Consider the following 27807-nt stretch of genomic DNA (forward strand, 5'->3'; position numbering starts at 1 on the left):
CACGTTATGAAAAATGTTTTTACTGTAAATCAAAGTACCAAGCAGATACTTGCAAAACAACATACAAAGTAGAACCCGGATGCTTCCCCTCCCCAGGCTGCCCCTGAGCCGGCGCCTGGCACCGAGAAAAACCCAATCCAGTCCTGCTCCCCAGAAGCCGCCTGTGGTCCCGCCCTGCGGGGAGCAGCAGGGACAGAGCTCCAGGGACCCTCCCCCGCTCGGGGCCCCTCCAGGCACAGGTGTCTGCCCCCAGCCGGGGCGGAAGGAGGGAGGGGCTGCCCTTGTGACGTGGGAAGCTGTGGCTTCTGCGTCTATGGCCCTGAGGCGCACCTCCCCCCCACACCCCTGCGGTCTGAGGGCAGGGCAGCGGCTTCAAAGGGGCCGCAACAACGGCCAAGACCACGTGGTTTCTCCTAGGGTCTGAGCTGGTGCAGACGGACAGGCCAGGCCAGGCGGGGCCCCGGGGGTTGCAGGCCCAACAGCATCGGGACTCGGTGAGGTGGAGGACACACGCCAGCAAGTAAACGTCATGCTGAAACCGGCTGACCCGTGACAACGGCAAACAAGTAGGCAACGGAAAGCGAACAGAAAAAGACCACCTCAGTGGCTTGACTTGGGGGGCGAGGCCCGCTCCGGTAGGTTTGGGGCACCCGAGGGATAGAAGGACACACAGAGCCCAGTTCCCTTCAAAGCACAGTGGGGCGGCAGCTTGTCCTCGGAGCCCCCGCCCCCACCCGAGAAGGGTGTTCAGCAGGCAACGGAACCGGCAGGTCTAAAGGGGACCTGCCTCTCAAGGGCTCAGACGGGCCTTGGGGCCCTGCCGGCGGCGGCCCCAGGCCTTCAGGGGACCCTTGCCTACTCTCCCTCCTGCGTACAAAATCACACCTGCCGATGGCCCACACATAGCCCTACCAGTGAGCATCCTCACCCCCACGACGACTGGCCCTGGCGCAGGCGCAGATGAAGGCCCCAGGCAGCAGCGTCAGCCAGTAGGTGCATCTCCACCTCCAGGCTGGGGCCGGATTGGGGGGAGGCACTAAGGCTGTCATGGTGGCCCATCGACAGGCTGAGCACAGGAGTCGCAAGCCCCCTGGGGGGGGGTGGGCAGGAGCACCCTTGGCCCAGGCCATCATCCTCAGTTCCTGTCTGGTTCTGTCCACACCCCCAGCCCCTGGGGCCAAAGCCCCAGGGGCACACGCACAGTCACACTCCCCAGGTGGCCTGCTGGTACCCCACGCTCACGGCTGGAGCAACGGGAACCAACAGCACACACAGCCCCACGGGCCGTCCCAACAGCTGCTTCTGGAAAGCACGCTGGAACCCAGAGCGAATTCAGGGAGCCAGGCACTCAGCATTGCTTGGGCTGAAAAGGCTACAAATCTGCCTCTTCCTAGAAGCCTACAAAACAATTCACTTAGAAACACCCCCAGTGCTTGTGCAACAGCCCCGGGTGAGCCCCTCAAGCCCCTGCCGGGTGGAGGGGAGGTGGACAGACGGCAAACCCTGCTGCTGGGGCCCCATGGCCCCCTACTCAGGTGGGTGCCAGGGGGATTCCCTCCAACCCTCCCAGGTGCCCAGGAACTGCAGCCCAGCACCGAGGCCTGTTCGGAGACAGGAGGACAGGGTGCCGGGCCACACTAAACCTACAGAAAACTGTGGGAAGAAGCCAAATCCATAGGATCCGTGGGTTTCCACACTTGGGGACAGTTCCCAAGACATGTGTTAGTGACACACCCTCCCCCAGCCGGCTCAGGCCCCCGAGAGGCCCCTTGCATCGCGGGGTCTGTGCCCCGCTCCCCGGCTCTGCCTCCTCGTCTCTCTACCTGGCTCCTGATCAGGCCCAACGTGTAGACAGTGTCAATAAGCAACAGATGGAAAAATGTATTTCCTAAGAAAGAAGGGGGCGGAGGTCCGAGAGCGAGGCCGGCCGCACAGGTCTGTCATCCGCGGTCCCTTTTACTCCTCTTCGGTTTCGGTGTTTCCTCTCTTTGGTTCAACCCCACGTCACCCGTGGGGTGCCGGGGCCGCGCTCCTGCCCGGCCACGGCCTGAGGAGAGGCGGCCGGCCCTGTGCCCCCGAGGGGCCTCGCCTTCCACCAGTGTCTACTTGTGCTCGGGGCCCTCCGCCATGGCAGCCACCTCGATGGTGGCCGTATGCTCCTCGGGCCCCGAGGCGGCCACGGCGCTCTCAACGGCCCCCGTGGGCACGGTCACGATGGTGCTGCCCCCGGGTGACACCTGGGCCACGTTCTGCAGGGCGGGGCCCAGGCCCGGCAAGGTGAGCAGCTGCAGGGGGCTCACCACCTTGACCACGGTGCTGCCGTCCTGCATGGCGGCCGTGCTCAAGACCGTGAGGCTCGATGCGTCCGGGTGGATCTCCACCGCGCCGGGGAAGGCGGTGCCCGATGAGGCCAGCACTGTGTACCCCCCAAGCAGCGGTGAGGCGGGGGAGCTGGCAGGAGCAGCCTGGGGGGGTGCCTTGCCCAGCACAGGGGAGGGCAGCGCAGACACCACTTTGCCCAGCGGCACGCCGGTCAGCTGGGACACGGGCACGCCGGGGCTGAGGGCGATCTGGGCAGACTGACTGAGCACCTGTGAGGCAACGGCCGCCGGCCCGGATGTGGCCCGAGCCAGCCGGGGCCGCTTCGTGGGGGGCGGCAGGGACACGGGGGTCAGCGTCATGAGCACGTTGCTGAGGTGCTGGGACTTGTGCTTGAGCTCCTTGGCCCGGCGACGGTGTTCGTCACACTGCTGCTCCAGGGCTGCAGGACACGGGCAGCGGTCAGCGCGGGGAGCGGGGGGCAGAGGTCACCACAGGGACCGGGGGGGGGGGCAGGGGTCTCCGCAGGGATGGGGGCAAAGGTCACTGAGGGGACCAAGGGAGGCAGAGTTCACCGCAGGGGCCAGGGCTCAGACGCAGGGACGGAGGCAGGGGGCAGAGCATCACTGCGGGAATGAGGGTGACGGGGGGGCGCCAAGTCCCAGTGCGGACCCGAGGAGGGAACATCAGACCACACACCCCCGACAGGGCCTGTGCTGACAGTGCACTGATGCTCTGTCCCCGTGCCACCCTGTCTCCCACAGGGATACTGTCTGAGGGCCTGTGGGGACCACCCCTCTGAGGAAGCAGAAATGCCATCTCAAAGGTGGCCTCCACGCCGCCAAGCGAGAGGAATGACCTTCCCCATTCCTACTTTCCACTCCTCCTAACCTCCGCGGGCAAGTGCGGTGCCGGCGCGCGGAGATAAAAGGGACGGAGAACCCACACACGCAGGCGCCGGCTGCACAGGCCCAGCGCGTCCCGATGCCGAGGGGCGCCCGGAGAGAAAAGGGAATCGTGGGAGCCACACTGGCTCCTGGTCCTCTCTCCCACTTTTCTCCTGCACACAGCGGCCGGGGTGGTGCCACACGCAGGCCCCATGTCACAGCTTCCCTGCTTCCCTGTGTGACAGTGCTGAGCTCCCCTGGCCCTCCCCGAGTCCAGACTCTGCCCCCAGGGCTCCCTCGGAGCAGCTGTCCCACCGGGCTGCGAGCAGGGACGGCCGTGTGGGTGCGCAGCCCACGGGCAGGCCCCGCCCCAACGCACCTGCCAGGTCACGGGCGTACTGCTCCCGCGAGCGGTCCATCTGGCACTTGTGACTCGCCAGCACCTTCTTCACCAGGTCCAGCAGGCCGAAGTTCTGCACGATGTTGTTGAGGAGGACGGCATCTTAAAGGGGTGAGGACACACTGAGAACGGGCTCCCCCAGCAGAGAAGCTCCCCTGGACACACGGCCAGAGCCTGGGAGGCATGTGGCCCCTGCGCGGCCCTCTCCTGCCACCCGCTGCTCAGCCACGGCACAGCTGGGTCCTGCGCCTACGACTCGGCTTCATCCCAGGGGTGCAGCAGGGCGGGACGGAGCACCCCAGCACCCCTGCCCCTGCCCAGAGCAGGAGGGAGCCCGGTGGGTGGTGCCCACCGATGCCAGAAAGACGCTGAGCCCCTCACCTCGGAGCTGTAGGGGGGGGTCCTGGACCCGCTGCTGCAGGCCTTTCATGGTCTCCATCAGCTCCTGGTGGAACTCCTGTATGACCTCGTCCAGCAGACCCGCGTCCTTGAGCCCTCGCCAGAAGGAGAAGGTGTCGTCTGTGGGGGACGGAGAGGCTCAGCGAGCAGGAAGAACCCACAGAGCAGGCGCGGCGGGCTTCTTGCCACAGGCATGGGCAGAGGGCTGCCGGGGGCCCAGGGTCCAGCGCACACAGGTCCAGATGGGGGCCCGGGCACAGCTCCCCCCTCTGCACTGGCATTTCGTCCAGGAGGCCCCTCGGGCCCGCCCAGCACATCCCCCGCCTCCCCACCCCCAAGGAGCCCACTCAGAAGAACCTGTACCTCCGATGGCCGTGGTCCAGTCACTGGGATCCTCACAGGTCTCTATGGTGATGGTAGCGGGAGACCCATTCACTGCAACCCAGATACGGCCACCGTGAGCCTCGACAGCCAGCGAGTGACCCTCCCGACCCACTGTCCACACTCGAGCTCTGCACCAACTTCCGCAAGGCCCACAAACACGGGCGCCGGCGCAACCAAAGGATGTACTTGCTTCTGCGGCGCATCTGCTCTTAGACTTAATCACAGACGTCTTCAAACACACACACAGGAGAAAGAACTGCGTCTCCACGACCCCACTGCCAGCTCAACAACCCCAACATCACGCTCCTCTCGCGGCATTTACGGGCTCCCCAGCGCGTGGTGGATGCGGACGGCCATCGGGCCAGGCTCCCTCAGCGAGGAAGGAGGCGGCCGCGCCAGGGCGGAGGCCGGGCCGTGCGCCTCTGTGGCCGCAGGCGGAGCGGGACCCGGGCAAGCCGGCCGGGGCGGAGGCTCAGAGCCGCACGTACCGTCAGCGGTGGCGGGAGTGAGCGGAATGTACTCGGCAGAGGTGGGGCTGCTCAGGGACACACGGGCACCCGAGAGATCGATCTTGGTGCTGCGGCAGGTGTTGGAGCAGACCTTGTCGTGCTGGTAGAAGTCCAGCTCCCCAGAGTCCATGATCTTCCTGTGGCAAACAAGACCCGAGACGGAGAACACATCCAGGCACCGATGGGCACCGCTGGTGCCCGGGGTGCTTGCTTCCCTCCCAACACCCCACTCTCGTGTCCTCAGGTCCTGCTGACAAGGGAGGGGCTGGCCTGGGGGCAGGTCCCAGGACAGGCAGTGGCTGCAGAGTGGCTACCACCGGGCGGGAGGTGGGCGCCACGGAGGCTGCAGACGGGCCTCTCCGACGACCCCAGCCAGCGCTCTGTGCCAGTGAAGGCCAGGAAGCAGACTTCCTGCTGGCAGCACAAGCAGGAAGTCCGTGAGGACCAGGACCGCAGTGGCCGGCGCCCAGGAGATACGAAGGTCCTGGCAGCCAGTCATCCCAGAGACATTGGTCAGGGTCACGCATGCCTCCGGGACATTCTGCCGCCGGCTGGCCCTGGGGAGCGGGCCCATGGCTACCAGGAGTGCTGAGGATGCCCCCGCCACACACACTGACTGTGAGGCCGAGGGAGACAGAAAACCGTCCTGGAGCAGCTGGGCCCTCTGTGCGCAGGGGAAAAGCAGGACGGTGCTGGCTTCTCGCTCTGCACCCCACTCTCTGCTCTCGCAGGAGGGCACAGGACATCCTCCGCCCGCTGGGGACAGGCTTCCCAGGGAGGCCCTTCACTAAGGCCCCTCTGGAGGGCCCGGCTTTATGTCTGGACATGTCAACTCAGCCCCTCCACCCGTGGCCTCCACGTTGCGGGGCCTCTGCACAGCGTGCGTGCGCCAGCCTCGGGGCGCACTGCAGACCCACGGCGCCCCTCCCCCACAGTGCTCGTCCAAGGAAACGGCCTGTGGCCTTCTCACAGCTAGGCCACCAAGACCCCTTCCAGAAAGCGGGGGGCCCACCTCATGGGTGGGGCCGAGAGAGGAGCCTTGAGCCCTGCACGAGGGAGCACAGGGCCGACCGCAGGACGCCAAGCAGCAGGCACGCTCCAGGAGCGCAGGTTTAACAGGCCGGCTGGGGCGTCCGCCCGTGCCACCCCACACCGTGCTTCACAGGGACAGTGTCACCAAGGCCCACAAAGGCTCCCCTGGCAGCAAACCCACACCCAAGGACAGCACAGAGCTGCTTTTCCCGGGAATAAGCACATGGAGGACAAAGGAGAGCCCCCCCTTCAGCAGCAAAGTGACCCAGTCCCGCCACGCCAGACCCCGTCACAGACACAGCCCTCTGCACTGGCGCGCAGTGAGGGCCGTGGAGCGAGCCCTGGATGCCAGAGAGAGGGGCCCCTGCCTCATCGGAGCGGGGTGAGCTCTCACCACATGAAGATCAGCATCGATGTCCTCCGTCTTCTCAGAAGGGGCATCACCACTTGTTTCACAGGTGATGGGAAAAGGGGCAGAAGGCCATCGGGACAGGTCCCCCACATAGGGAAGCCAGCAGAGCGGACACTGGCCTTCACGCCGGCCTGAGAACTGGCCCACGCAAATGAGTGGAGGCCCTTTGGGACGCTGGCACAGCCATCGGAGAGACGGAGGCACAAACCCCAATCAACTCTCTTCCGGGATCTGATGTCTGTGAAGGAGCTGGGAGCCAGCCCAGACCTTCCTACAAATTCCCAATGACTCTCAAAGGGAAAAGGAGGTCTGTGCGGAGCAAGGGGCCACTGCACCAAGAGCAGACCGCCACCGACCGCCAGAGACGGGGCGCCGGCCCAGCACCCGCTGGCAACATGGCCGAGAGCGTCAGGGACCGGACTAGACCCTCTGCAAACCCACCCGCCTGAGAGCAGGCCCAGGAGATGGAGGTGCAGCCACTGGACACAGGCGTGGTCTGGACAGGACTGTCACCAGGCGCACAGGCCATGCCAGAAAGGGACAGGTGGCCAGACGGACACGTACTGCAGGTTCAAGACCTCGTGCCCATGCACTCCGGGGTTCGGCGGCTGCAGCGGGAGGCGCGGGAGCACTCTCTCCAACACAGGGATGCACAGGGAGGCCGAGCGAGGGCCTCCAAGGCCAGCCCATCTGACGAGGCCACAGCCAGCAGGGCTGTGAGCGGGAGCCGTCCCGAGCACTGTCGGCACTTTGGTCTAGGATGGGCCTCATCTTAGAAACTCAAAAGCAAACGGAAGGATGCCCGGTGCGGCCCCCACCTAAGCATGATCCCCGCGGGCGCCGGCCGCGCGCCAACACCCACCTAAGCATGATCCCGTTCATGCGGATGGCCCTCTTCCAGTCCTTCAGGGTGGACTTGCCAGCCAGGTGCACAAACTCCTTCGGGCTGATCACGTGCTCGTCATACTGTGGAGGGAATCAGAGCGGGACGGCCGCTGTGACCCCCCAGGACTCCCCTCTCTTGCCTGACCGCTGGCCAGAGCCCAGCCAGTGAGAGGGGTGTGGGGCAGCCGACAGCTGCGGACCCGTCCGACCAGCAGCATCGTCAAGGAGGAAGAGAGTAATTCACGTAACACAAGCCATGGCCGCTGTGCCCCAGGGCTGGCTTCCAGCTGCCGGCAGTCTGTGGCCTGCACTGCCCCCACACCCAGGGAGGGAGCCCAGAGACAGAGATGGTGTCCCGAGCCAGGGGGAGCGGAGGCGACCACACTGCTGTGAAAGGCAGGCTCTCGCTCCCTCCAGATACGACTCAACAAACCCACTGCCGCATGACTTACTCTGCTCGTCATACACACATGACGTCACAACAACACAAGACAGCGTGCAGGCTGAGCGGTGACTCAAGCCCTTCACCCCACCCTGCCGACACCCCTCACAGCACACATCTCGGGCACCAATGCACACTTATCTGTCTCAGTGTCAGGGCTTGGGGCCGGTTTCCCCCAGTGTTGGAGCTCAGATGGCCCGAGGAGCTAAAATATCCTCTCCAGTTGTGTTAAACAAGTAATTACTGGAACTGAAGAATCAAAATGAAACTGTATTTCCTTAGGAAACAAGCAGGCAGGAGAGAGAGGTGCCTCCCCCGGGCCCCCGCCGGCTGGGCTCAGGTCCAGCTGGGGTCCTCCAGCACAGCTTGCCAGGGAGCCCAGAGCGCCAGGTCCTCAGATCTCCAGCAGACCCAGTCACTGCCCGTGCGAGCGGCTGATGGGTGTCCTTTCCCTGACGCCCCGAGCACCCACACAGGCTCTCACGGAGTCCGGGAAGCCTCTCGACCCCTCGTCTAGCTGGCCAGGGAAAGGGGCTGTGAGCCCAGGCCGCCGAGTCAGAGCAGCTATCTGCCCGCTGCCACACCCCCCCGCCCCCACTCCACCAGACAGGACACTGTCTCTGCCCCTCTCCAAGGCATGACATCCCCTCTCCCCCACCCCCTGTAACGCCGTCGGGGCCGCGGTCCCTCCACCCCAGCTACACGCACGGATCCATCCCTCCTGCGCACCCCGCTTCACTCCACTGTCCTGTCTACACGCGCTGCCTCCCCTCCCTTCCTGCCGCTGTCTGGGCCGGCCACCACTCGAGTTCGAGTTTTCTTAGTAGTTGGCACGCCCCACTCCCTTCTCAGGCTGGGTGCTGTGCCTACCTGGGCTGTCGGGAGTCCGGGGCTACGTGACCCCACAGCCGGGGCCACAGGTTTTACCTGGCTAGGAGTCTTCCTAAGACGTGTTGTCAAAGCTGTGGGCCCACCCCCACGTTTCCACTTCCTGGACACCTGCACACCTCCTAGACCTAAAAACTCCCATCCGGGGGCAACTGAGTGGCTCACTGGGTTAAGCCTCTGCCTTTGGCTCAGGTCATGATCTCAGGGTCCTGGGATCGAGTCCCGCATCGGGCTCTCTGCTCGGCGGGGAGGCTGCTTCCTCCTCTCTCTCTGCCTGCCTCTCTGCCCACTTGTGATCTCTCTCGCTCCATCAAATAAATAAATAAGATCTTTAAAAAAACAACAAAAAACTCCCATCTGGGATCACTTTCCTTCTGCCTGAAACACACTTCTTCCCAAATGCCCTTCAGGGAGGACTTGCTCGTGGCCAATGCAGTTTTGTCTGAAATGTCCGCACGCTCCCTAGATTGGAAAGAGGGCTTTACTGCGCGCAGGCCTCTCTCTCAGCCCTCTCTCTCAGCCCAGGACCCCACTCCTTCGCCCTCCGGCTCCTACGGCATTTTCAGGAACCCCGCCACCGGCGGGACCCCTGTTCCTGAGGACTTGTCTGCTCTTAGCCCCGCAAGGCCTTCTCGGCCTCTCGCTGTGCGGTTCCGTTAGGACACCATCTGCGGTAAACCTGCTTCTGTTTCTCACCCTTAATTTGCGATTATTTTGAACTTGCAGAATGAGTGGAAGATAAGCACAAAGAATCAGCCTGCGCCCGTCCCAGGAGCTGTTCGCCCGGGGCCCCTTCCCCCTGCTTCCCTGCCGACTGCTCCGCACGGGAGGACTCAGGCCCTGTCCTCCGCCCCTGCGGTCCGTTTCCTGAGGGCAAGGCTCTGCCACACAAGCACCACTCTCGAGAGCAGGAATCGGCCCTGACATGTGCTGTCGCTCAAGAGGCGACACCCAGCGCTGCTCAATGGCCCAGTAACAGCCTCCGTGGCAACCGGACTCCAAGGCAGGACCCAGCCCAGACAGCGCAGCCCACCTGCTCCCTGAACAGTCCACCCTCGTCTCCCTGACCCTGACACTTCTGAAGCACGCAAGTGAATGTCTTATTGACTGTCTCTCGCGTCTCCTCGGGACAAGAGTCAGGCTATGCTTTTCTGGCAGGAATGCCACGGATTTCCCGCCCATTTGATCAGGAGACCCACGATGGAGGCCTGTCCTGACGCTCATGTCATCACCTGGTTAGGGGCCACCTGCCTGGCTCCCCCTCCAGAGTGCTTCCCCTCTCCATGAGCGCCACGCGGGACAGGCACAGAGCCCGCTCCCAAGCAGCTCTCAGCAGCCAGTCCTGGAGTCCAGGCCCCCTCACCCCTGCACGTCTGCTAGCTGGCATTCCAACATGGAGCGTTACTTCTTGATGCGAACGCCACGGACCACACGGCAGTACACACAGCCCCGTGGCCTCTGGCTTCACTTGAGTCGTAACCCACACTCAGGGCGATGGCCGCAGTGTCAAACTGCCCTGGACGGAGCCGGCCCTTCGAGCTGCCTCCCACGGCTGTTTGACATGAGGCCGGTCCCTCTCCTCACTCGGTCTGGGATTTGCGGGGCGTCCTGAACCGTGCACGGTGATCTTCTACCCGTTACGAACATCCTCGGATCCTTCTCTCCTTCCAGAGCTTGACTGACGGATCAGCCCTTCCCGAGCCTCTCCCCTCTTCATTCCTGCGGGTTGTGTTCTGGATACCTTTACGTCTGCCTTCCAGTTCACGAACTACCTCCTCGACTGGGTCGGATCTGTTATAAAACCTATCCCTTAAGGATTCTATTTTAATTCTATTTTTCATTCCGAGTTTTCCTAAATATGTTTATTCCTTTCTCATGTCAGCCCTCTCTTATTTCTTGAGATAAACTAAACATAACGATTTTATATTCCCTCTCAAAATCCCGAGGCCCGAAGCACCGTGAGTCCTGTGCTGTCTGTGGTCTCTGGGCTGTCCCCTCCATGTTCAGCGCTTCCTTTACAATGAGCTGCTTTTCCCTTGAAACTGTGTGCCGACGTCACTCAAAATCTGTGATGAAGAGGAGTTCCTCCAAAAAGGACGTGTGCTCTGGTCAGATTCCTGGGGGAACTGCCAGCCAGGAGCCGCCTACAACCAGAACCGACCGTGCAGCTCCCACACGGGTCGTCCTCCAAAGGGTCCCCCATCCCTCGATGCCCAGATGGGCAGCAGCAGGCTCCGTGTCCGGGGGACAGAGTGGGGCTGGGACCCCATTCTTAGTGGTCTGCCCTGACGCTGAGGGGCAGACCTCTACAAGTAAAAGCATTCCAGGGGGTAACCCCTGCCCTCAAGCACACTCAGGAAGCCCTGGGCTGCACCTTCTGGCCTCCGGCCCTGCAAGGCTGAGCAAGCCGGGGGCAGGCAAAGGCCCCGCAGGCTACAGGTGGCGCCTGGTCTCCCCCACAGCCCACCTTTACTCGGACCCTCAGCTTGTCTGTTTCAACCATTTCTGCCGGCTTGCGGAGGCTTCCAGAAAATGCTTTAGGAAAGTATTTTCAGCAGCATTTTTGGCTACTTTCAGCACAGAGTGAGTCTGGGTACTTAATCTACCTTGGCAGAAAAGGGAGCACCTCTCCCGTCCACCTGACTCATGGCTACTCAATGAGTCTTTCCAAAGCACACCCCTCCTTCAATCCACCACGGTGGCTGCCCCGGCACGATCAGGGCTACTCCCCCAGCCCCTCCCCCGGCCGCACTCCAGAAACAAGGAACTGGAACCTCCTGAGCCTTCCCTTCCCCTGGGCCTCAGCAACAACCCCGTCCGTCCCGGAAGGCCCACCCCCTCCTCCTCTCTTCTCCCAAGCACATGCGACCCCCGCGTCCGCACCCCCCACCCCCCGCGGGCCTCCAGGTTGCCGGGCCATGAGGGCCCCCCTGCCCCGCAGCGGGCACACATGCGCGGGCTGTGCCCGAGCTGGAGCCTCACCTGAACACACTTGACGTTGATACCCGGGCACACGAACTTCCTCCAGATCAGGTTGGCCCTGCTGCCCCCGCAGGTGATGGGGTACACGATTTCAGCCTCCAGACGCTCCTCCTCCTCGGCCACCTTCACTTCTCACACGACGTGCGGACAGGAGGGTAAAAACAGAACCAGTTACAACCTTCCCAAGATACTTTCTGCAAAAGCGCAAACAGCCACCAACCAGAAACCGGAAACCGAGACCCAAAAAGGACTAAGACAGGGCGGGGGCACTGCTCATCAGTCCCAGGTTAGAGGCTCAGGTAAAGCCCCAAAGATCAATTTTAGGAGAGTGGAACTACTGTAATCCACATTAAACAGGGGTTCAACGGAAGAACCACGCTTTACTTGAAAGGATTCTAGAGAAGTTTGCTCTTACTCTCGTGAGGGGTCCAGAGGCCGTTAGCCACAGGCCCTCCCTGATGGTCTAACCACCAACGGAGCTGCGGCCCCACCACGGGAAGAGGCTGAGCTGCGTCTGCAGACTCCAGCCAGGCCCCCCCGGGAGGACCCTGGGGCTCGAGCCCATAGGTGGCCTCTCCTGGCCTAGAAGACCATCCTGCAGGGGTACGGAGTGGGCAGGCGGGCTCCCTACCTAACACGGCCTCCTTGAGCTGCGAGGAGGCCGTGAACGCGGCCGCCGCGGCCGCCGCAGCGTTCTCAGTCTCCATGCTGTCCTCCGCCAGCTCGGCCCTGGGAGGGAGGGAGGGAAGGAGGCGTCAGCTCACACAGCAGGCCGGGCGCACCCGAGTGCCGGCGCGCCCCCTCTCCCGAGGCAGCCCACGGTCCCAGCAGTGGCTGTGCAGGTCAGGGACCTTGAGGCGACAGTCACTGCACTGCTGCTCCCAGCAGGCGTTTCCCGGAGTGGCTCCAGGGCCCATGGCCCCTGACACCTGCGGCCAGCAGGACACGTTTGTGCAAACAGTGACACCTGCATGGGAACTTTAAATCTCCTCTTTCCTTTCTTTAAGATAGGACTTATTATTTGAGAGGGAGAGAGAGAGAGAGAAAGCATGGCGGAGGGGCAGAGGGAGAAGCAGGCTCCCCACTGAGCAGGGAGCCCGATGTGGGGCTCAGTCCCAGGACCCGCAGATCATGACCTGAGCCGAAGGCAGACATTTCACCGACTGAGCCCCCCCAGCACCCCCTCCTTCTTTCTTTAATAAATTCATTTTTAATTCTGGGGCACCTGGGTGGCTCAGTCAGTGAAGCCTCTGACTCGGTTTCAGCTCAGGTCATGATCTCAGGACGGGGAGCGCGAGCCCCGCGTCCGGCCCTGCACAGAGCGCGCAGCCCGCATGGGTTCTCTCCTGCCCTCTGTCCCTCTCTCCATCCTGCTCACTCGCTTGCGTGTGCTCTAAAACTTTAAACATTTAAAAAAATATATAAAATTTCTTATTTCTATTATAATGACCTCATGTTTCTGATAAAACTACCAGAAAATATAAAATGATAGAAAGCGGAAAAAAATCACCCATGGCCTAACCTCCCATCAAAATAAATTACGTATATAAGTCAAATGTAAACGTAAAAACTAAACCAGAAAAATGTTAAAAGGAAGGAAAAAGAAAAAAAATTTAATGGTTTCAAAGTGGTGAAAGGTTTTCTTAAATAAAACAAAACATAGGGCCCCGGGCAGCTCAGTCAATTGAATGCTCTACTCTTGGTTTCGGCGCAGGTCGTGATCTCGGGGTCATGCGATCGAGCCCGGTGTCGGGTCCAGGCTCACCAGGGAGCCCACTCGAAGACCCCTCTCCCCCACTGGCCTGTGCATGTGGGCGGCACTCTCTCTCAAAAAATAACACAAAACCCAGAAATAAAAGAGATGATAAATTTCCCTTAAAAAAAAAAATAAATAAAATAAAAACAAGGCTCGCCGGTCCTCCCCGCTTGAGAGACGGCCGCATCTTCTGAGGCAGAGCCTGTCCTGTCCCCGAGACACGACCGTGAAGGTCGGAGTCAACGCATGTGGTGGTGCCGGATGCCTGGTCACCAGCACTGATTGTGGCTCCGGCAAAGTGAATATTGTCGCCACGAGTGACCTTCCGTGGACCTTGACCACATGGTCTCTGTGCTCTCGTGGGACTCCACTCCCAGCAGATTCCGCGGCACAGGAAGGGCCGAATGGGAAACCCGTCGTCCGTGGAAAGTCTGCCTCCTTCTTCTAGGAGCGAGATCCCGCCAACACCGGATGGGGTGATGCCAGTGCTGAGTCTGTTATGGAGTCCACGGGCATGTCCCCCACCACGGAGAAAGCTAGGGCTTGCCTGACGGCGGGGCCAAGAAAGTCATCACCTCTGACCCCACACCCTGCTGAAGCCCCCGTGTTTGGGACGGGCACGAACCGTGAGAAATACAATGGCTCCCTCAAGACCGCCAGCAAAGTCTCCTGCACCACCAAACACGTGCCCCTCTACTCAAGGTCACACACGACACCACTTGAGCACCACGGAGGGACTCGTGGCCACAGTGTGTGCCGTCACTGCCCCTCTGGGAAGCTGCGGCGTGACGGCCGAGCAGCCGCCCAGAACGTCATCCCTGCTTTTTCCGGCACCAGCAAGGCTGTAGCCAAGGTCATCCCTGAGCTGGCTGAATGGGAAGCTCACTGGCATGGCCTCCCGTGTCCCCACCGCCAACGTGTCCGCCATGGATCGGACCAGCCGCCCGCAGAAAGCTGCCAAACACAATGACGTCAAGAAGGTGGTGAGGCAGGCACGGGAGAGTCCCCTCGAGGGCACCCTGGGCTCCACGGAGGACCAGCTTGTCTCCTGCGACTCAGGACGCAGACAGGGCCGTCTGCTCTCCCACCGCCAATGCCACCGCCAATGCCAGGGCCGGCACTGCTCTCAGTGACCACTGCTCCTGGTCTGACGGTCGGTCTGACCGCAGCTACCGAGTAGTGGACGTGATGGTCCACATGGCCTCCAAGGAGTAGAAGCCCCTGGACCACCAGCGCCAGCAAGAGGAAGAGAGAGGCCCTCAGCTCCGGGGGGTCCTTGCCCCACTCAGCCTCCTGGGCACGGAGACTCTCCCGACCTCCAAACGGTTCCTAACCCAGACTCCCGGAGGAAGGGGAGGGGCTTGGGGAGCCCGACCTCGTCATGTACATCCATAAAGTGTACCATACCCAGACAAAAACGAAGAAAATAATAAAATAAAAATAAGAACTACCCCTATGGGGGGGAACCCCATGAACAATTACTTTAAGAAAGAAAACTGGGGGAAAGGTATACAGCACAAGGAAGACAGCTCATCTCGAATGTTCCCCAAGGAGCCCGGAGAGCAACAGGACTGCCCTGAGGAAAACAGACCAAGACCCAAGGCAGAGACAGGACCCACCCCCAGCACACTCGAGTTGGAGCCATCTCGGGCCTGGCAGGCGGGGGGTAGAAATGCCAGACGGCGTGCACCACTCTGACCTGGACACACACTTGGAGAAACTAACCCAACAGATGACGTATCCCCACACCTGTAAAGCCCCGTGGGGGGAGCAGGTCTGAGGCCTGGATGGATGCCACAGGTGTACCCCCTCCTGGCCACCGAGGGCCACGCAGGCACGTCTCTGTGGGAAGAGGTTTGGTCACACACAAAGCACCGTCAGGAACGGCTCACAGGCAGCCGTCCACTCAGCCAGCAAACCATCCCCGGCACGGCCCCTCTCGCGGTCCCGGCCCGCACCCAGGGCCTGGCCGGGCCTCTCAGAGCAGGCCTGAGGCTCTTCGCACCCAAATCCTCCAATCTCTCCTTTCTCCAACAGGGTCAGACCCTCTCCCCCACCCACTGCTTCTCTCCTGCACATCTGACGCCACCTGCTCCCTGGAGAGCCGGAGCGGACACGGAGCTCGGTGCGGCCCGAGAGCAACACACCTCCACTGGGGCCTGCTCCCCTGCTTGCTGACGGCCACTCCTGGGGCCCCCACACCATGGACGGTGCCAGGCAAGGCCCACTCTCCCAGTCTCCGAGGCCTTAGTCCACCTCCAGCCGGGTCCGAAGTGAGAGCTGACCAGAAACGCAAACTTGGGAGTCTGCTCTTTGGGCCCCACTGGGAGTGACGCCTCCGTGAAGAAGAACCGGGGGAGAGCGTCCGCGCTCCAGAGAGACGCGCAGGCGCGAAGGGCAAGCGTCGTTCGCAGCCAGACCTGGGAAAGCGGAAAGGGCGATGCCGAAACAGAGAGCGCGCCCGACCCAGGAGAACCAGGCCGACCCTAGGGACCGTGCGTCAGGAGTGGGACACAGGGAGGCGCCAACCCAAGACAGCCACAGCCACGGCCCCACCAAGGGCTGTGTGCACATATGCAGCCAGCCATCCCTGAGGACCACCCTGGGGAAACCCAGCCACGACCCCACTGCGGCCAAAGGGTCACCCAGGAAGGCAGACACGGGAGAGGACAGACCGCGTGTGCCTGTGTGCCGGCCCAGCGCACACCCAGCGTGGGAACAAATGCCTCGCTGCTTTTAGCAGAAATCAATTGGCATTTGTTCAAATTGCATTTGAAAAATGTCCACTTTATTTAAAGCAAACGCTGGGAGGAGCTGTTGGCTACCTACAAAACGCTTTCTTCTGCCCAGCCTTGGCCACGCGTGCCCATCACCGTAGCAAAGCCACGATGGGAGGCAGGCTCAGCGGACTTTCTCAAATGAGGAACCTCCCAAGCTCTCCCCCAAACTCCCAGCCAGAATAGAAATCAGCACCCAGGGGCACCTGGGGGGCTCAGTGGGTTAAGCCTCTGCCTTCGGCTCAGGTCATGATCTCAGGGTCCTGGGATCGAGTCCCGCATCAGGCTCTCTGCTCCGCGGGAAGCCTGCTTTCTCCTCTCTCTCTGCCTGCCTCTCTGCCTGCTTGTGACCTCTGTCTGTCAAATAAATAAATTTTAAAAAAAGAAAGAAAGAAAGAAATCAGTACCCACAAAGCAGGGAACTGGCTTTTTTGTTACCACACCCTTTTTTTAAACAAACCGCAAGAGCGACTCTCAGCTTCCAACTAGTAGAGTAGTAGCTAAAACTTCTCACAGAACAAGGAGAGAAGTAACTTGAGGCTCTTTGAGAGAAAGCTGCCTCCGCTGAAGGCGTGGGGCTCCTTCCAGGGAGACCGCACAGGGAGCCGCTCCTTCCCCTGTTAGCAGCCGCCGCGCGGCCAGCCGGCAGCCGCGCTTTGCTGCCCTGGCTCCCGGCTACGGGATGCGGCTCCCATGCGGGCTGCTGGAACCGTCCACCATCAAGCCAGCCAGGAAACAGCCCTAAGCAAAGAGCTTCAGCCACTCCAGCTGGTGAGAACACACCAGGTCACCCGGCTGCACCCAGCAGCACAGGCCTATGCTAGAACCACGGGCCTGGCCGGCCAGCCTGGCCCCATAAAGCACCAAACTCACAGCGTAGTAGCCCCCTGAGCCTGGGGCCGCCGTGCGGCAAACCCAACGAAGACGCCGTCCCACAAGTGGGCTGCTGTCACAGAACCCTGGGAGAAAGCAGCTAAGCAGAAAGAGACGGTAAGCGGGGGTAGGCCGAAGACCGGCGTGGCCGCAGCACTCCTGGAAAAAGAACAGTGCACCACGCGGCGGAAGAAAAACTAGGGACGCGTGAGCCACAGTCACAAAGAGGAAAAGCCCTGAGGAGAATCTCAGGAGAGCAGAAAGTGACAGCTTCCTGGAGTGCGGACAATGGTGTGTGAAGGGAGACGATCATCTTGCGGAACACAGGGGTTCAGCGGCTTCACATCTCCAGCTTCCCACCTGGCACAAGATTTCAAAGTAAGAAAGGGCCTCAGGATAAAGACCAAGTCAAGGACCGGCTAGAGGGTCCTCTGTTCAAACTGCAGGTTTCCGGGCCAGGCCTAGCCAAAGGGCTCCCGAGAATCGTCGGGCACCGTCCACGGCAGCCAGCCTCCCAAAGCAAGAGAGGGGCCCACCTCAAGGAACCCACGATGAACGCAGAGTAGGAGAAGAGTTGAAAACATGTCAGTGTGGAAAAGTGGAGATCACGGAGTACCAGGAAACCAAACCAGAACAAAAAGCAGCCCTTACAGTGGGATCCATCTCCTCTGCGGGACTGCAAGGGAGCGGGCGGTGGTTCTGGGGGGCAGGAAACACCACGCTCTCTGTGTGCACGGCACTGAACGACAAAAAGGCTTAGAGAAGACAGACTCGTGCGCATGCGCCTGCGAGGGCTCCAGAGTGCCGGTGGCCGCCCTCTCTGGTGGCAGGAACACAAACTGCTTTAATTTGTGCTCATCAGTATTTTCTCAGTTTCTGCCACGTATTTTGTAATAATAAATCATTACTTCCGGGCACCTGGGTGGCTCAGTTGGCTAAGCAACTGCCTTCAGCTCAGGTCATGATCCTGGAGTCCTGGGATCGAGTCCCGCACCAGGCTCCCTGCTCCGCGGGGAGTCTGCTTCTCCCACTGAGCTTCCCCTGGTTCACCCTCTCTCTCACTGTCTCGCTCTCAAAAAACAAAATGTTTTAAAATAATAATAACAATTATAAATTGTCACTTTCAATTTTTAAGAGCCTGTTGTAAACTTCCGGGTCACATGGCAAATACAGGCGAGAAGAGACACTCCACACCCAGAGGCTTGGGCGTCGGCGGCCTCTGGAAGCAAGGGTGAGGGACAAGCAGGGGAGGACACGGCCTCGGGAAAGCCCATCCCTGACACTGTGCCAGCCTCTCCTGGCAGGAAAAGGGGCCGCCTCCCCCACCCCCAAGTATGGGGCAGGCCCTGTCCTGAGAGGGGAGGAGGGGCACGGAAAGAATCCAAGCGTCCTGGACAGTGGGACTCCTCCCGCCCCCAGCCCAGCCCCCTGAACACGGACAGCAGACAGTCGCCCTCCAGGAGAGGGTGGAAGCGTGAACTGGGCTCAACTGTGTTCCCCCAAATTCGTCTAGCCGGCCCGTCTGGGGTACTCTGGTGCGGCAGCGGAGCTGATGGAGACACACACTGTCGGGGTCCCACAGCCCAAGGACACGCCTACACTGGCCGCTCTGAATCCTGTCAGCCCACTGACTGCGGCCACAGCACAGGTGCCACTCAGAGGACGCCCGTGTGGGGCTGGACACACCCAAGAGTCCCTCTCAGCCCTGCGTGGGGTGGGGGGTACCGCGAGGCCAGTGTGATCAGGACCAGAGCAGACCGGCCAGAATGGCTGTTGGGGGGCTCCTCACAGCGGCCAGAGCGCCATCGGAGTGCCAGCTCTTGAGCCAGGAGTTAGTCACAGTGTGTCCCAAACCCGGAGGGGGGCTCGGGCGCTGCCCGCTGGCGGGGATGGGAGGCGCTGGTGTCGGCCCCTGGGAACCCAGGGACTCGGCAGGAGCCGCGCCCTCCTCCGTCCTGCGGGTCCTGCGGGCGCGGCACGGGCAGGACAGCAGGGCTGCAGAGGAAGCGAAGCAGGAAGCGTCTCCAGGCCCGCGGAGGCGCGCAGCAGCCACAAAAGACCCGTGCGGAGGAATGAAAACCCAAGCGACCCCTAGGCCAGCAGTGCAGACCGGAGCTGAGCTCGGGGCTGGTCCAGTGCCTCCGGCTCAGAAGTTCTATCAGACGGGAAAAGGCCAAAGCTCATCCCGCTGCAGGGATGTGCAGAGGTCAGCGTGAACGTGCCACACACAGCAAAGACTGCCCCCCGCCTAAATCCCCGTAGACAGGAAGCACGAGGGGACCCCAGCGCCCTGCCCAGGGTGACCTGCTCCTTTATGTCAGCCATTCTGCCCCTACGCGGTGACAGTTCCTTCAGGTCCCATGTGGACCTTTTTGCCACCCAATATTCTTTTTATTTTTTGTTTTTTAAAATTTTTTGAATTTTTTGAGAGCGGGGGTGGGGAGGGGGAGAATCTCCACACCCAGTGCGAGCCCGACGTGGGGCTTGACCTCCCCACCCGGAGACCATGGCCTGAGCTGAAGTCAGGAGTCCAGCCCTCACCTGGCAGCCCCCCAGGCAGCCTTGCCGACTGACGGTCTACGTGCACATTTATTACGAGAGACGAGGGAGAAACAGCTCCCAGCTTCACTCTGAAAGAACAGTCCTCGACCGCTCCTACTGTCCATCTCACCGAAAGAGAAATCACCACGTGTCTGCAGAAAGGAAGACCGCGGGCCCGTGCTGACGGGGAGCAGACACACAGCGCGCCTCCTCTCTGCTCCCTGGCCGATGTCACGTTTCTATTGCTCCTTCACACTCTCTACAGACACGGACACTCGAGTCCAGTTTAGAACATTCAGGGAAAATGGGCGCCGGGGTGGGGGGCGCTCAGTCAGTTAAGCCTCTGCCTCCGTCTCAGGTCATGATCCTGGAGTCCCCGGATGGAGCCCCGCATCGGGCTCCCTGCTCCATGGACCATCTGCTTCTCCCTCTGCCCCTCCCCCGCTCATGCATTTTTTTTCTCAAACAAATAATCTTAAAAAAAAAAAAGAAAAGAAAAAAAGGACCACTCAAGGAAAAGAAACTCCTGATGCCCCCCCAGTCCTTACGCGATGCCAGGACCTCCACCAGAGCCCGAGCGGCCCTCCCAGGACGGAGGCCCCGTCTCACCCGTGGGGAGCCAGGTTGGTCGTCACCAGCACAGTCTTCACCTCCTCCACGCTGCTCCCGTCCACTGCGCTGTCCGGCGTTGTGACCACCACCACCTCCTCCATGTGGACACTCACATCCGGGGTTGCCATGACTCAGCTGAAGACGACACTGGAACCAGGACTGTCACTCCGCCAGGGTCCCAAGCCCTACAGGAAATCACAAGGCAGGGCACAGGGTCTCAGGTGGTCTCAGGCTGTGCACAACAGAGCTCTGAGCACCTGTGCCTGGAAGACCCAGCCTTCAGTCCAAGCCCGCTGCTTTTTGAAAACAATGACAAGAGAAGGAGTATTCCAGCGCTGGTTCTGGTGAACTTGAAATAATCACAGTTCCCCCCATCTTTGCCTTTGTAAGAGCTAAAACCCCTGAACAGAACACATGGGGCTGCTGCACGGGGGCCTGAAAACTCAGTGGTCACACAGCAGGGGACAGGACAGGAGACCAGGATCCACACGGACTCCTCTGCAGGTAGGTCCCCTGGTCTCGCTTTCAGGAAGCCTGCGTTCCAGAACTGTGCACAGTAAGCATCTGGAGACAAGTCCAGGCTCTGGTTTGCAGAAATAGAAGGGAAATCCACATGTGACAAAAGAGGGAGAAATGCCCTGCTTTTATTATTATTCTTTTTTTTTTTTTTTTTTTTTTTACTGTCTCTGCCTTCTAGCAAACCCTGGTCCCTGCTAAAACCCTGTGATGGTAGTGGCCCAGCTGTCCCCAAAACTAAGAGACTAGAGGCATATAGTGGGACTGGGGGTCCCACTGCTTTCCGTGCTAACACTCGCCCAAGGGAGACCCAGTGCAGGGGTGTCACGGCACAGAGGACACACCTACACCACAGGTTTCTAGACAGAGGACGGGGACCCTGGGCCCAGAGAGTATGTGGGAGACTGTGCAGAGGAAGGAGGTATGGAAGGGGTGCCTGGGTCACCCCACAACCATCTGTGTAGGGGTCTGACCCTAAATGGCAAACCAAAGGTTTGGAGAACTAACCCTACAGGACAGATTCAAAGAGCACCGTGGCGGCTCTAGAGATGGAGCTGATGTCAGGGCCGTGCCCACAGGAGGGGCCCAAAGCTTCAGGCTGAACCTAACCAGGCTGCCTTCCCGCTCCAACAGAAATGTCTACATTCTGGGGCACCTGGGTGGCTCAGTGGGTTAGGCCGCTGCCTTCGGCTCGGGTCATGATCTCAGGGTCCTGGGATCGAGCCCCGCATCGGGCTCTCTGCTCAGCAGGGAGCCTGCTTCCTCCTCTCTCTCTGTCTGCCTCTCTGCCTGCTTGTGATCTCTGTCAAATGAATAAATAAAATCTTTAAAAAAAAAAAAAAAAAAGAAATGTCTACATTCTGAGATTTAAACAAGACCCAGAGCCTCACAACATGATACTCAAAGCATCCAGAAGACAATCCAAAATCTTTAGACATAAAAAGCAGGAAAGTCTGGCTAGTTCTCAAGAGAAAAAATTATCAAGAAAAGCTCACTCTGAAATGAATCGTCAGAGACCTTAAAGCAGCTGGTGTACCAGGCTTCAGGGAGGAAGCCAGACACTCTTGAAACAAGTGGAGAGATAAAATGTCTCAACACAGAGACAAGACTTATAGCCAAACGGAGATCTGAGAATTAAACAGAAAAAGTTACAGCGCGCCTGGCGCGCCTGGGGCAGCTCAGTGGGTTAAGCCTCTGCCTTCGGCTCAGGTCGTGATCTCAGGGTCCTGGAGTCGAGCCCTGCATCGGGCTCTCTGCTCGGGAGGGAGCCTGCTTCCCTTCCTCTCTCTCTGCCTACATGTGATCTCTGTCTCTGTCAAATAAATAAATACAATCTTAAATAAAGAAAAAGAAAAAGCTGTAACAAATAAAAAACTCTCTGGATGGGCTCCCTATCCGAATGGAGACGGGAGGAGGAAATGAGCGCAGGTCAGCACAAATTATCCATGCCGAACACAGAAAATGGGGCAAAACCAAAATGAACAGAGCTTAGGGAATGTAGAAGAATGTAAAAATTGGACATTGCATCACTTGAGTCCCGGGAGCAAAGAAGTGTGAAGCTGAAAACAGTTTTTCTTTAAGAAATCATAGCTGACCACTTCCCAAATTTACTGAAAAGTTAAAACTTACAGACCCCATAAATGCAGCAAACCTCAGACAGAACAACCCTGAAAAACCCCACGCCCAGACCATGACCAAACCGCTGAAAACCAAAGACAAAAGGAAAAGCATTTTGAAAGCAGCCAGCCGAATGGAACTAACCACGGGCTGGGGAACCACCTCCACAGGGCCCAGAGCCATGGCCAGACAGCGGCGGGCCAGAGGGCAGGGACAGCGGGGACGTGCTGAGGGGAAGAGCTGCCTGCCCAGCATTCTACAGGACTGAACAGACCTACAGGAATAAAGTCAGAACAAAGACATTTTCAGGTGAAGGAAAAGTCAAAGGACTGGTCACAGGGAGACCTGCTCCAAAGGGGTATTATTCTGACAGAAAGGAGAAGACTGCAGGAGACCTGTGACATCAGGGACGAACCAAGAGCAGCCACTTTGGGGAGTATCTGTGTAAATGCACACGAAACCGGTTTCCTCTTTACACAACCGCCTGCAAGCAGCAGACCTAGCCTGTCTGGTCGAGTTTCCAAGGCAGACAGACCAGCCTCATCCGCCGGAGCCGGGCTGGTGCGGGGGTGGGGGGGGGGGGGAGGGTGGGGGGTGGGGGTGACCCTGCGGCCTCCTCCCTGCCCCACGCCAACTGCTGTTCTGAGCCCACTGGGCAGGACCGAGTCCTTCCAAGTCTCCACACGATGGAGTACCACTCAGGGACAAAAATAAGAGGGCTCTAAAGACTGAAAAAGACACGTGGGAACCTTAACCACAGCTTGCGAAGTGAGCGCCAGCCATCTGCGAGGCCGACTGTGGGCCCGGGGAGAAGAGGAGTGGTCGCCAGAGCGGAACGGCGTGAAGAGGCGGGCACAGGGGGCTTTAGGACGGTGGCAGGACACTGGAGGCTGCTGCAACAGTGGCTATTTGACACCATACATTTGTCAAAACCCCACAGACGTATGGTTGCTGTGACATGTGTAGGCTCGTCCTCGGTCAGATGTGCACCGTCGTGGCAGGGAGATGCTGAAGGCGGGAGACCTCGTCCTGGGCCACACGGTCCTGGGGCAGGACCTCCTGCGATCTGACAGCTGTCTTCAGCCGCCTTTAACCAGAAAAGCTGCAACAACGAATTCACGGACACACACAGATTTCCTGCCCGTTTCTAAAATACAGCTTTTGTGTTCTAGGTCTAAGCTTTGAAACCAAGCCCTTTAAACCAACACGCATAAAAGTCTGCTTCAAAATGGCACTTAAGGGGCACCCGGCCAGCTCCACCGGTGGAGGACACAACTCTCGATCTTAGGATTTTGAGTTTGAGCCCCACAGAGAGTATGGAAAGCAGTTAAAAAATAAACCCTTTTAAATAAGTAAAATTGTGCTTGACGTAACACTGAGCTTTCGTGCTGACTTCTCCGGGTTTGGTGCCTCACCAGGCGGGGACCTGTACTTTCAGGGGGTGAGCCCCACGCAACAGTGCGCGTCACACTGCAACCAGACCCGGCCCAAGCAGGGAGCCCCCCCACCAGCGGCTGTAGTCCCCCCATGTTTCGCAGCTTTGCAGAGCACAAATCTGAGTTCCCGCCTCTACAATGCCAACTGTGCTAGGCCTCCCAACACACCGGAAGCTGCCGCACAGAACACAGTGAGGTCCCCGGCACGAGGACGTACAGAACATGCCCCACAGCAAGCACTCGTGGTCCCCCTGCCGCCAGAACCGCACTCCCCAGCGGGCCAGGGCGATCCCCGTGGCCCCCGGCCTGGGGCCGAGGGACACAGAAGCCCTGGCCCCACCCAGAGCTTGCGTTTCTGACCAGTGGGAATCAATGTAAGAAATGTCAATGTAAGCATTGGTATTTTTCAAGCATCATTCTTGAGCACGGATGTGGAGAACAGGGCAGTGATGCTGGCGTGGGCAGCGCGCTGGATTCAGACCTGGCTTTCCAAGCCCCCTGCAAGGTCGCGCAGGTCTCCTGGGATAGAAACGCGGCTAAGAACTCCGCTGTCGCCGCTCGCAGTGGCCCACGGGCACCATTTCTTGGATCCTCTCAGGATTTCAGAACTTTTTAACCAGTTGCCAACTTTGTCCAAGTTCACCGGATTCCCAGCTTCTCCCGCCGCGCGAGGCGACCCCAGCGTCCTCCCTGCGTCCCGGGAACCGTCTGCGCTGCAGCCGCCCTCCCGGGCACGCGGGCGGCGCCTCGGGCTCAGACGGCGCCGGGCAGCGGCCTCCGTTCTCGGCCGGGCCTGAGCCGGGCAGCGCCGCCGGGCCGCGGGTCGGAAGGCGGTTTCCAGGCTCCGTCGCACGCCAACACCTCCCGCGGGGGTGCGCGTCCCCGAGTCCCTCGCCCTCCAGGGGCCCCCGCACTCAGAGCCGCGGGCCAAGCACCGAGTCTGCCCGGGGTGCGCGCCCGGGGGCACGGACGCCGCGGCCGCTCGCTCGCCGGCCTCGAGTGCAGGCGCCGCCCCACGCAGCCCGCCCGCCCCGAGGAGCCGGCCGCGGCGTCCCCAGGCGAGCTCCGCGCTCCCGTGGGCGGCCGCGCCCTGGAAACCGCCGCAGGCGCGCAGGAGGGCCCGGGAGCGCATGGCCGTGGCCGACGGCGCGGGCCGGGGACGGCGCGCTCGGGGCACCGGCCGCGCGCGGGGCCGACGCTAACGCTCTCCGCTCGGGCAGGGCTCGGGGCAGGGCTCGGGGCACGGCCCGGGGACGCGCCGCCCCGTCCGGCACCCGCCGTCCAAGGGCCCCCGCGGCGCCCCCGAGAGCCGAGGGCGGAGCGGCCGAGCGGAAGGACGCCCGGCGCGGGCTCTGCTTCCGCGGGGACGTCCGCCGAGCCACCGGGCGGCCGGGGCCGCGCCGACGCAGTCCCGCCGACGCGGCGGCATCCGCAGGCCCCGGAGCGGGCCGCGTGGACGGGGCTCCCGCGGGCGGGCGGAGAGCGGGGCGTCCACACGGTCCGCGCCCGGCCCGACGGCCGCCCCACCGCCCCCAGCCGCGCGCCCGCCGCCGCCTTCCGGCAAGATGGAGGCGGGCGCCGCCGCCGACGCCGCCTGACGCGGGCCCGTGACGCCCGTGACGCCCGTGACGCCCGCCGCGCGCCGCCGCCCCTCCCCCGCTCCCCTCCCCCCGCCGTAACGTCCTGACGCTCCGCAGGGACCCCTGGCCGGACGGCGGCGCGCGGCGGAGCGAGGGGCCTCGCCCCGGGGGGGGCCGCGGGCGCTTACCTGGGCCGCGGCCGGGCCTGCGCGGGCGCCGGCGGGCGGGCGGCGGCGACGGCGTCAGGCGGGCGGCGGCGGCGGCGGCCGTGGGGTCCGCTCCTTGTTGGGGATTCGGCGGCGGCGGCGGCGGCGGCGGCGGCAGCCCGGGCGCGCGCTTCCTAGTGACGCAGGCGGCGGGGCCGCGCACGTAGGGCGGAGGCGGGCCCGGAGACTTATTTGGCGCTCGTTGGGAAGGCATGCAACGCCGAGAAATAAGGCCTGGCGGGCCCCGGCGCGCGTGCGTGGGGTTCGGGGCGGGGCCCGGGGCGAACGCGGCGGCGCCCTCGCCGGGCCCCGCCCACTCAGCTGCCGGCCGGGGAACTTCCGAACCGAGCGGCGGTTCCGGGAGACGCTTTGAAGGACGGGGGAGGGGACGGTGTGCGAACGGGGCCGCCTGTCCTCCGAAGCGCGTGACGGGTGCGTGCCCAGAGACGGCTCCGGAAGAGCAACTGTCTGGTCCGCTCCTGCGGCCGCGGGGCTCCCTTCTCGCCGGGGCGCGCGCCGCCCGGCCCCCGGGCTCGTCCCCGCTGGAGTTAAGTCGGGGTCAGCTCCTCCGCCCCAGCCGCGCGGTCGGAGACCCCGGAGGTGGGGCCCGGAGCTGTGAGCGCCGCGCGCCCCGCTCCTCGCGGGACTTTTAGTTACGGGTCAAGCCCTCGCGCTCCCGGCCGCAAGAAGGGGCGCGTTCCTCGGGGGTGCGGAGCGCCCTCGGCTCGGGAGCCGCCGGAGCCGCCCCTGCTGCTCGACGGAAGGTGCGCTGGGAGGTCGCACGGTCGCTTGGGGACCTTCGTCCGCCCGGTCTGCGGCTCTGGGCCTGGGGACCGCGGGGCCGGGCACAGCCCCGGGTCCGTCTGTTTGGGGTCTCCCTCCCTGCGCGGCCGTGGGGCGCGCTCAGATCGGGGCCGGCGCGCCCGCGGTGGGGCCCGGGGCAGCGGGAGGACCGAGCCGGGATCCTGGGTTCTCGCTGGAGCAGGAAGATGGCTTTCCAAGCGTACTCGCCTCACTGATGTTAGGGCGCGTTGTTTCCGGTCACTTAGCGTGGACTTGGGCCAGAGATGGGAAGAGATTAAACTGTTCTTTTTAGGGTTGGACTGTGGGGCGCCTGCGTGGCTCCGTCCGTTAAGCGTGTGACTTTAGCTTGGGGCGCGATCCCAGGGTCCTGGAATGAAGCCTCGGCGTGGGCTGCCTGCTTCTCCCTCTCCCTCGGCCCCTGCTCTCTCTCAAATAAGTAAATAAAATATGTTTTTAAAAGGTTAAGCTCTTGAGTATGTGTCAGTGCTGCTGTTTTGTTGCCTGGTAAATACGGGATTGGCTGGGCACGGCCCGTGTCTCTACTTGTCATTTATCCCATGTTCTTCGGGTGATGCCCGTAGAGTCCAAAGGACAGGGCCCAGCAGGGCACCGGTGGCAGGGACCAGGCCTTGTGGCACAAGAGAGTGCACACAACCCCGTGTCTGCGCGTGTCTGCACAGCTGCCTTCCGCTGTGGCCACCAGTCCCGGAGTCTGCGGGTCCCGACTGCCTGGTCTCTGTTTGCAGTGCTGTGTGACCTCCACCTGTTTCTGTCCTGGGACCTCAGGCCCGGCATCGGGACGTGTGCTCCCCTCTTCCGTCTGCCAGACAGCCGAGTCACAGCCAGCTCTGCTTGGCGGACGGGATGGATCACTTTGTCCTGGGGGCGGGGATGGTGATTTCTCCCCAAGAACACCCACGTGAGAGGCCAGCGCACCCCGCGCTCCCAAGAGGAGGGGAGCTTCTGCTCTTGGTTTGTCCCAAAGGAAAGGAAGTCACACTGTCCTGCAGGTCACTGACATCAGACCTTCTCCTGACAATGAGAGGCCGTAGGACATCCAGGCCAAGGATGCTGTGCGGTCGCCATGCCCCACCGTCTATCGGGCTCTGCTTCAGGCAGCCTCTGACCAGAGAGAAGCAAGATAAACGCAGGCCCCAGGTCTGTAGCAATCGCTGTACGCTCTCTCCTGCGTGCGGCAAGCCCGGGGCTTCCGGCGCCCCAGCAGGTGCGGGTGCGAGCCGGTGCAGGCGCGGGCTGCGGGAGGCGCGGCAGGAGAGAGCGCATGCGCGGGGAGCTGCAGAGCCACGCCCACTGCATGCTCTGCACAGCCCGGCTTCGCACCGTGTCCAGATTTGGTTCGATTTTTTTTTTTTTAAGATTTTATTCACGTATTTGACAGGCAGAGGTCACAAGGAGTCAGAGAGAGGGGGAAGCAGGCTCCCCGCTGAGCAGAGAGCCCGATGCGGGGCTCGATCCCAGGACCCTGAGATCATGACCCCAAGCCGAAGGCAGAGGCTTCACCCACTGAGCCCGCCAGGCGCCCCGAGTGT

General features: G+C 61.6%; 1 protein-coding gene and 1 pseudogene across 4 annotated transcripts; one reads left to right on the forward strand and one right to left on the reverse strand.

The window, feature by feature from the left end:
- Positions 1 to 25453, reverse strand: GMEB2 (glucocorticoid modulatory element binding protein 2). Of its 4 annotated transcripts, XM_059407426.1 has the most exons (11): positions 22981 to 23461; positions 22376 to 22505; positions 20096 to 20283; positions 12171 to 12268; positions 11540 to 11667; positions 7205 to 7308; positions 4878 to 5035; positions 4369 to 4440; positions 3988 to 4125; positions 3586 to 3708; positions 1 to 2761 (listed from the first exon to the last, which is right to left on the reverse strand). In XM_059407426.1, the coding sequence occupies exons 3-11, from the start codon at positions 20224 to 20226 to the stop codon at positions 2103 to 2105; spliced, it is 1611 nt and encodes a 536-aa protein (XP_059263409.1). In that variant the 5' UTR covers positions 20227 to 20283; positions 22376 to 22505; positions 22981 to 23461; the 3' UTR covers positions 1 to 2102. The 4 variants fall into 4 exon arrangements, with proteins under 4 accessions (XP_059263409.1, XP_059263412.1, XP_059263411.1 ...); XM_059407429.1 differs by lacking the exons at positions 22376 to 22505; positions 22981 to 23461 and adding an exon at positions 25436 to 25453; XM_059407428.1 differs by lacking the exons at positions 22376 to 22505; positions 22981 to 23461 and adding an exon at positions 24149 to 24236.
- LOC132022116 (glyceraldehyde-3-phosphate dehydrogenase-like) lies at positions 13466 to 15713 on the forward strand (annotated as a pseudogene).
- Positions 25454 to 27807: the final 2354 nt, after the last annotated feature.

Source organism: Mustela nigripes, chromosome 7 (assembly GCF_022355385.1).
Source record: "Mustela nigripes isolate SB6536 chromosome 7, MUSNIG.SB6536, whole genome shotgun sequence".
Taxonomy (NCBI): Eukaryota; Metazoa; Chordata; class Mammalia; order Carnivora; family Mustelidae; genus Mustela; species Mustela nigripes.

Coding starts and splice junctions, on each gene's coding strand:
- GMEB2 (XM_059407429.1), bottom strand. CDS start 20,226: ATGGCAACCCCGGATGTGAGTGTCCACATGGAGGAGGTGGTGGTGGTC. Junction 4,126..4,368: donor CTGGACCACGGCCATCGGAG/GTACAGGTTCTT, acceptor CGTCCCCCACAG/ACGACACCTTCTCCTTCTGG. Junction 3,709..3,987: donor CCCCCCCCTACAGCTCCGAG/GTGAGGGGCTCA, acceptor CACCCCTTTAAG/ATGCCGTCCTCCTCAACAAC.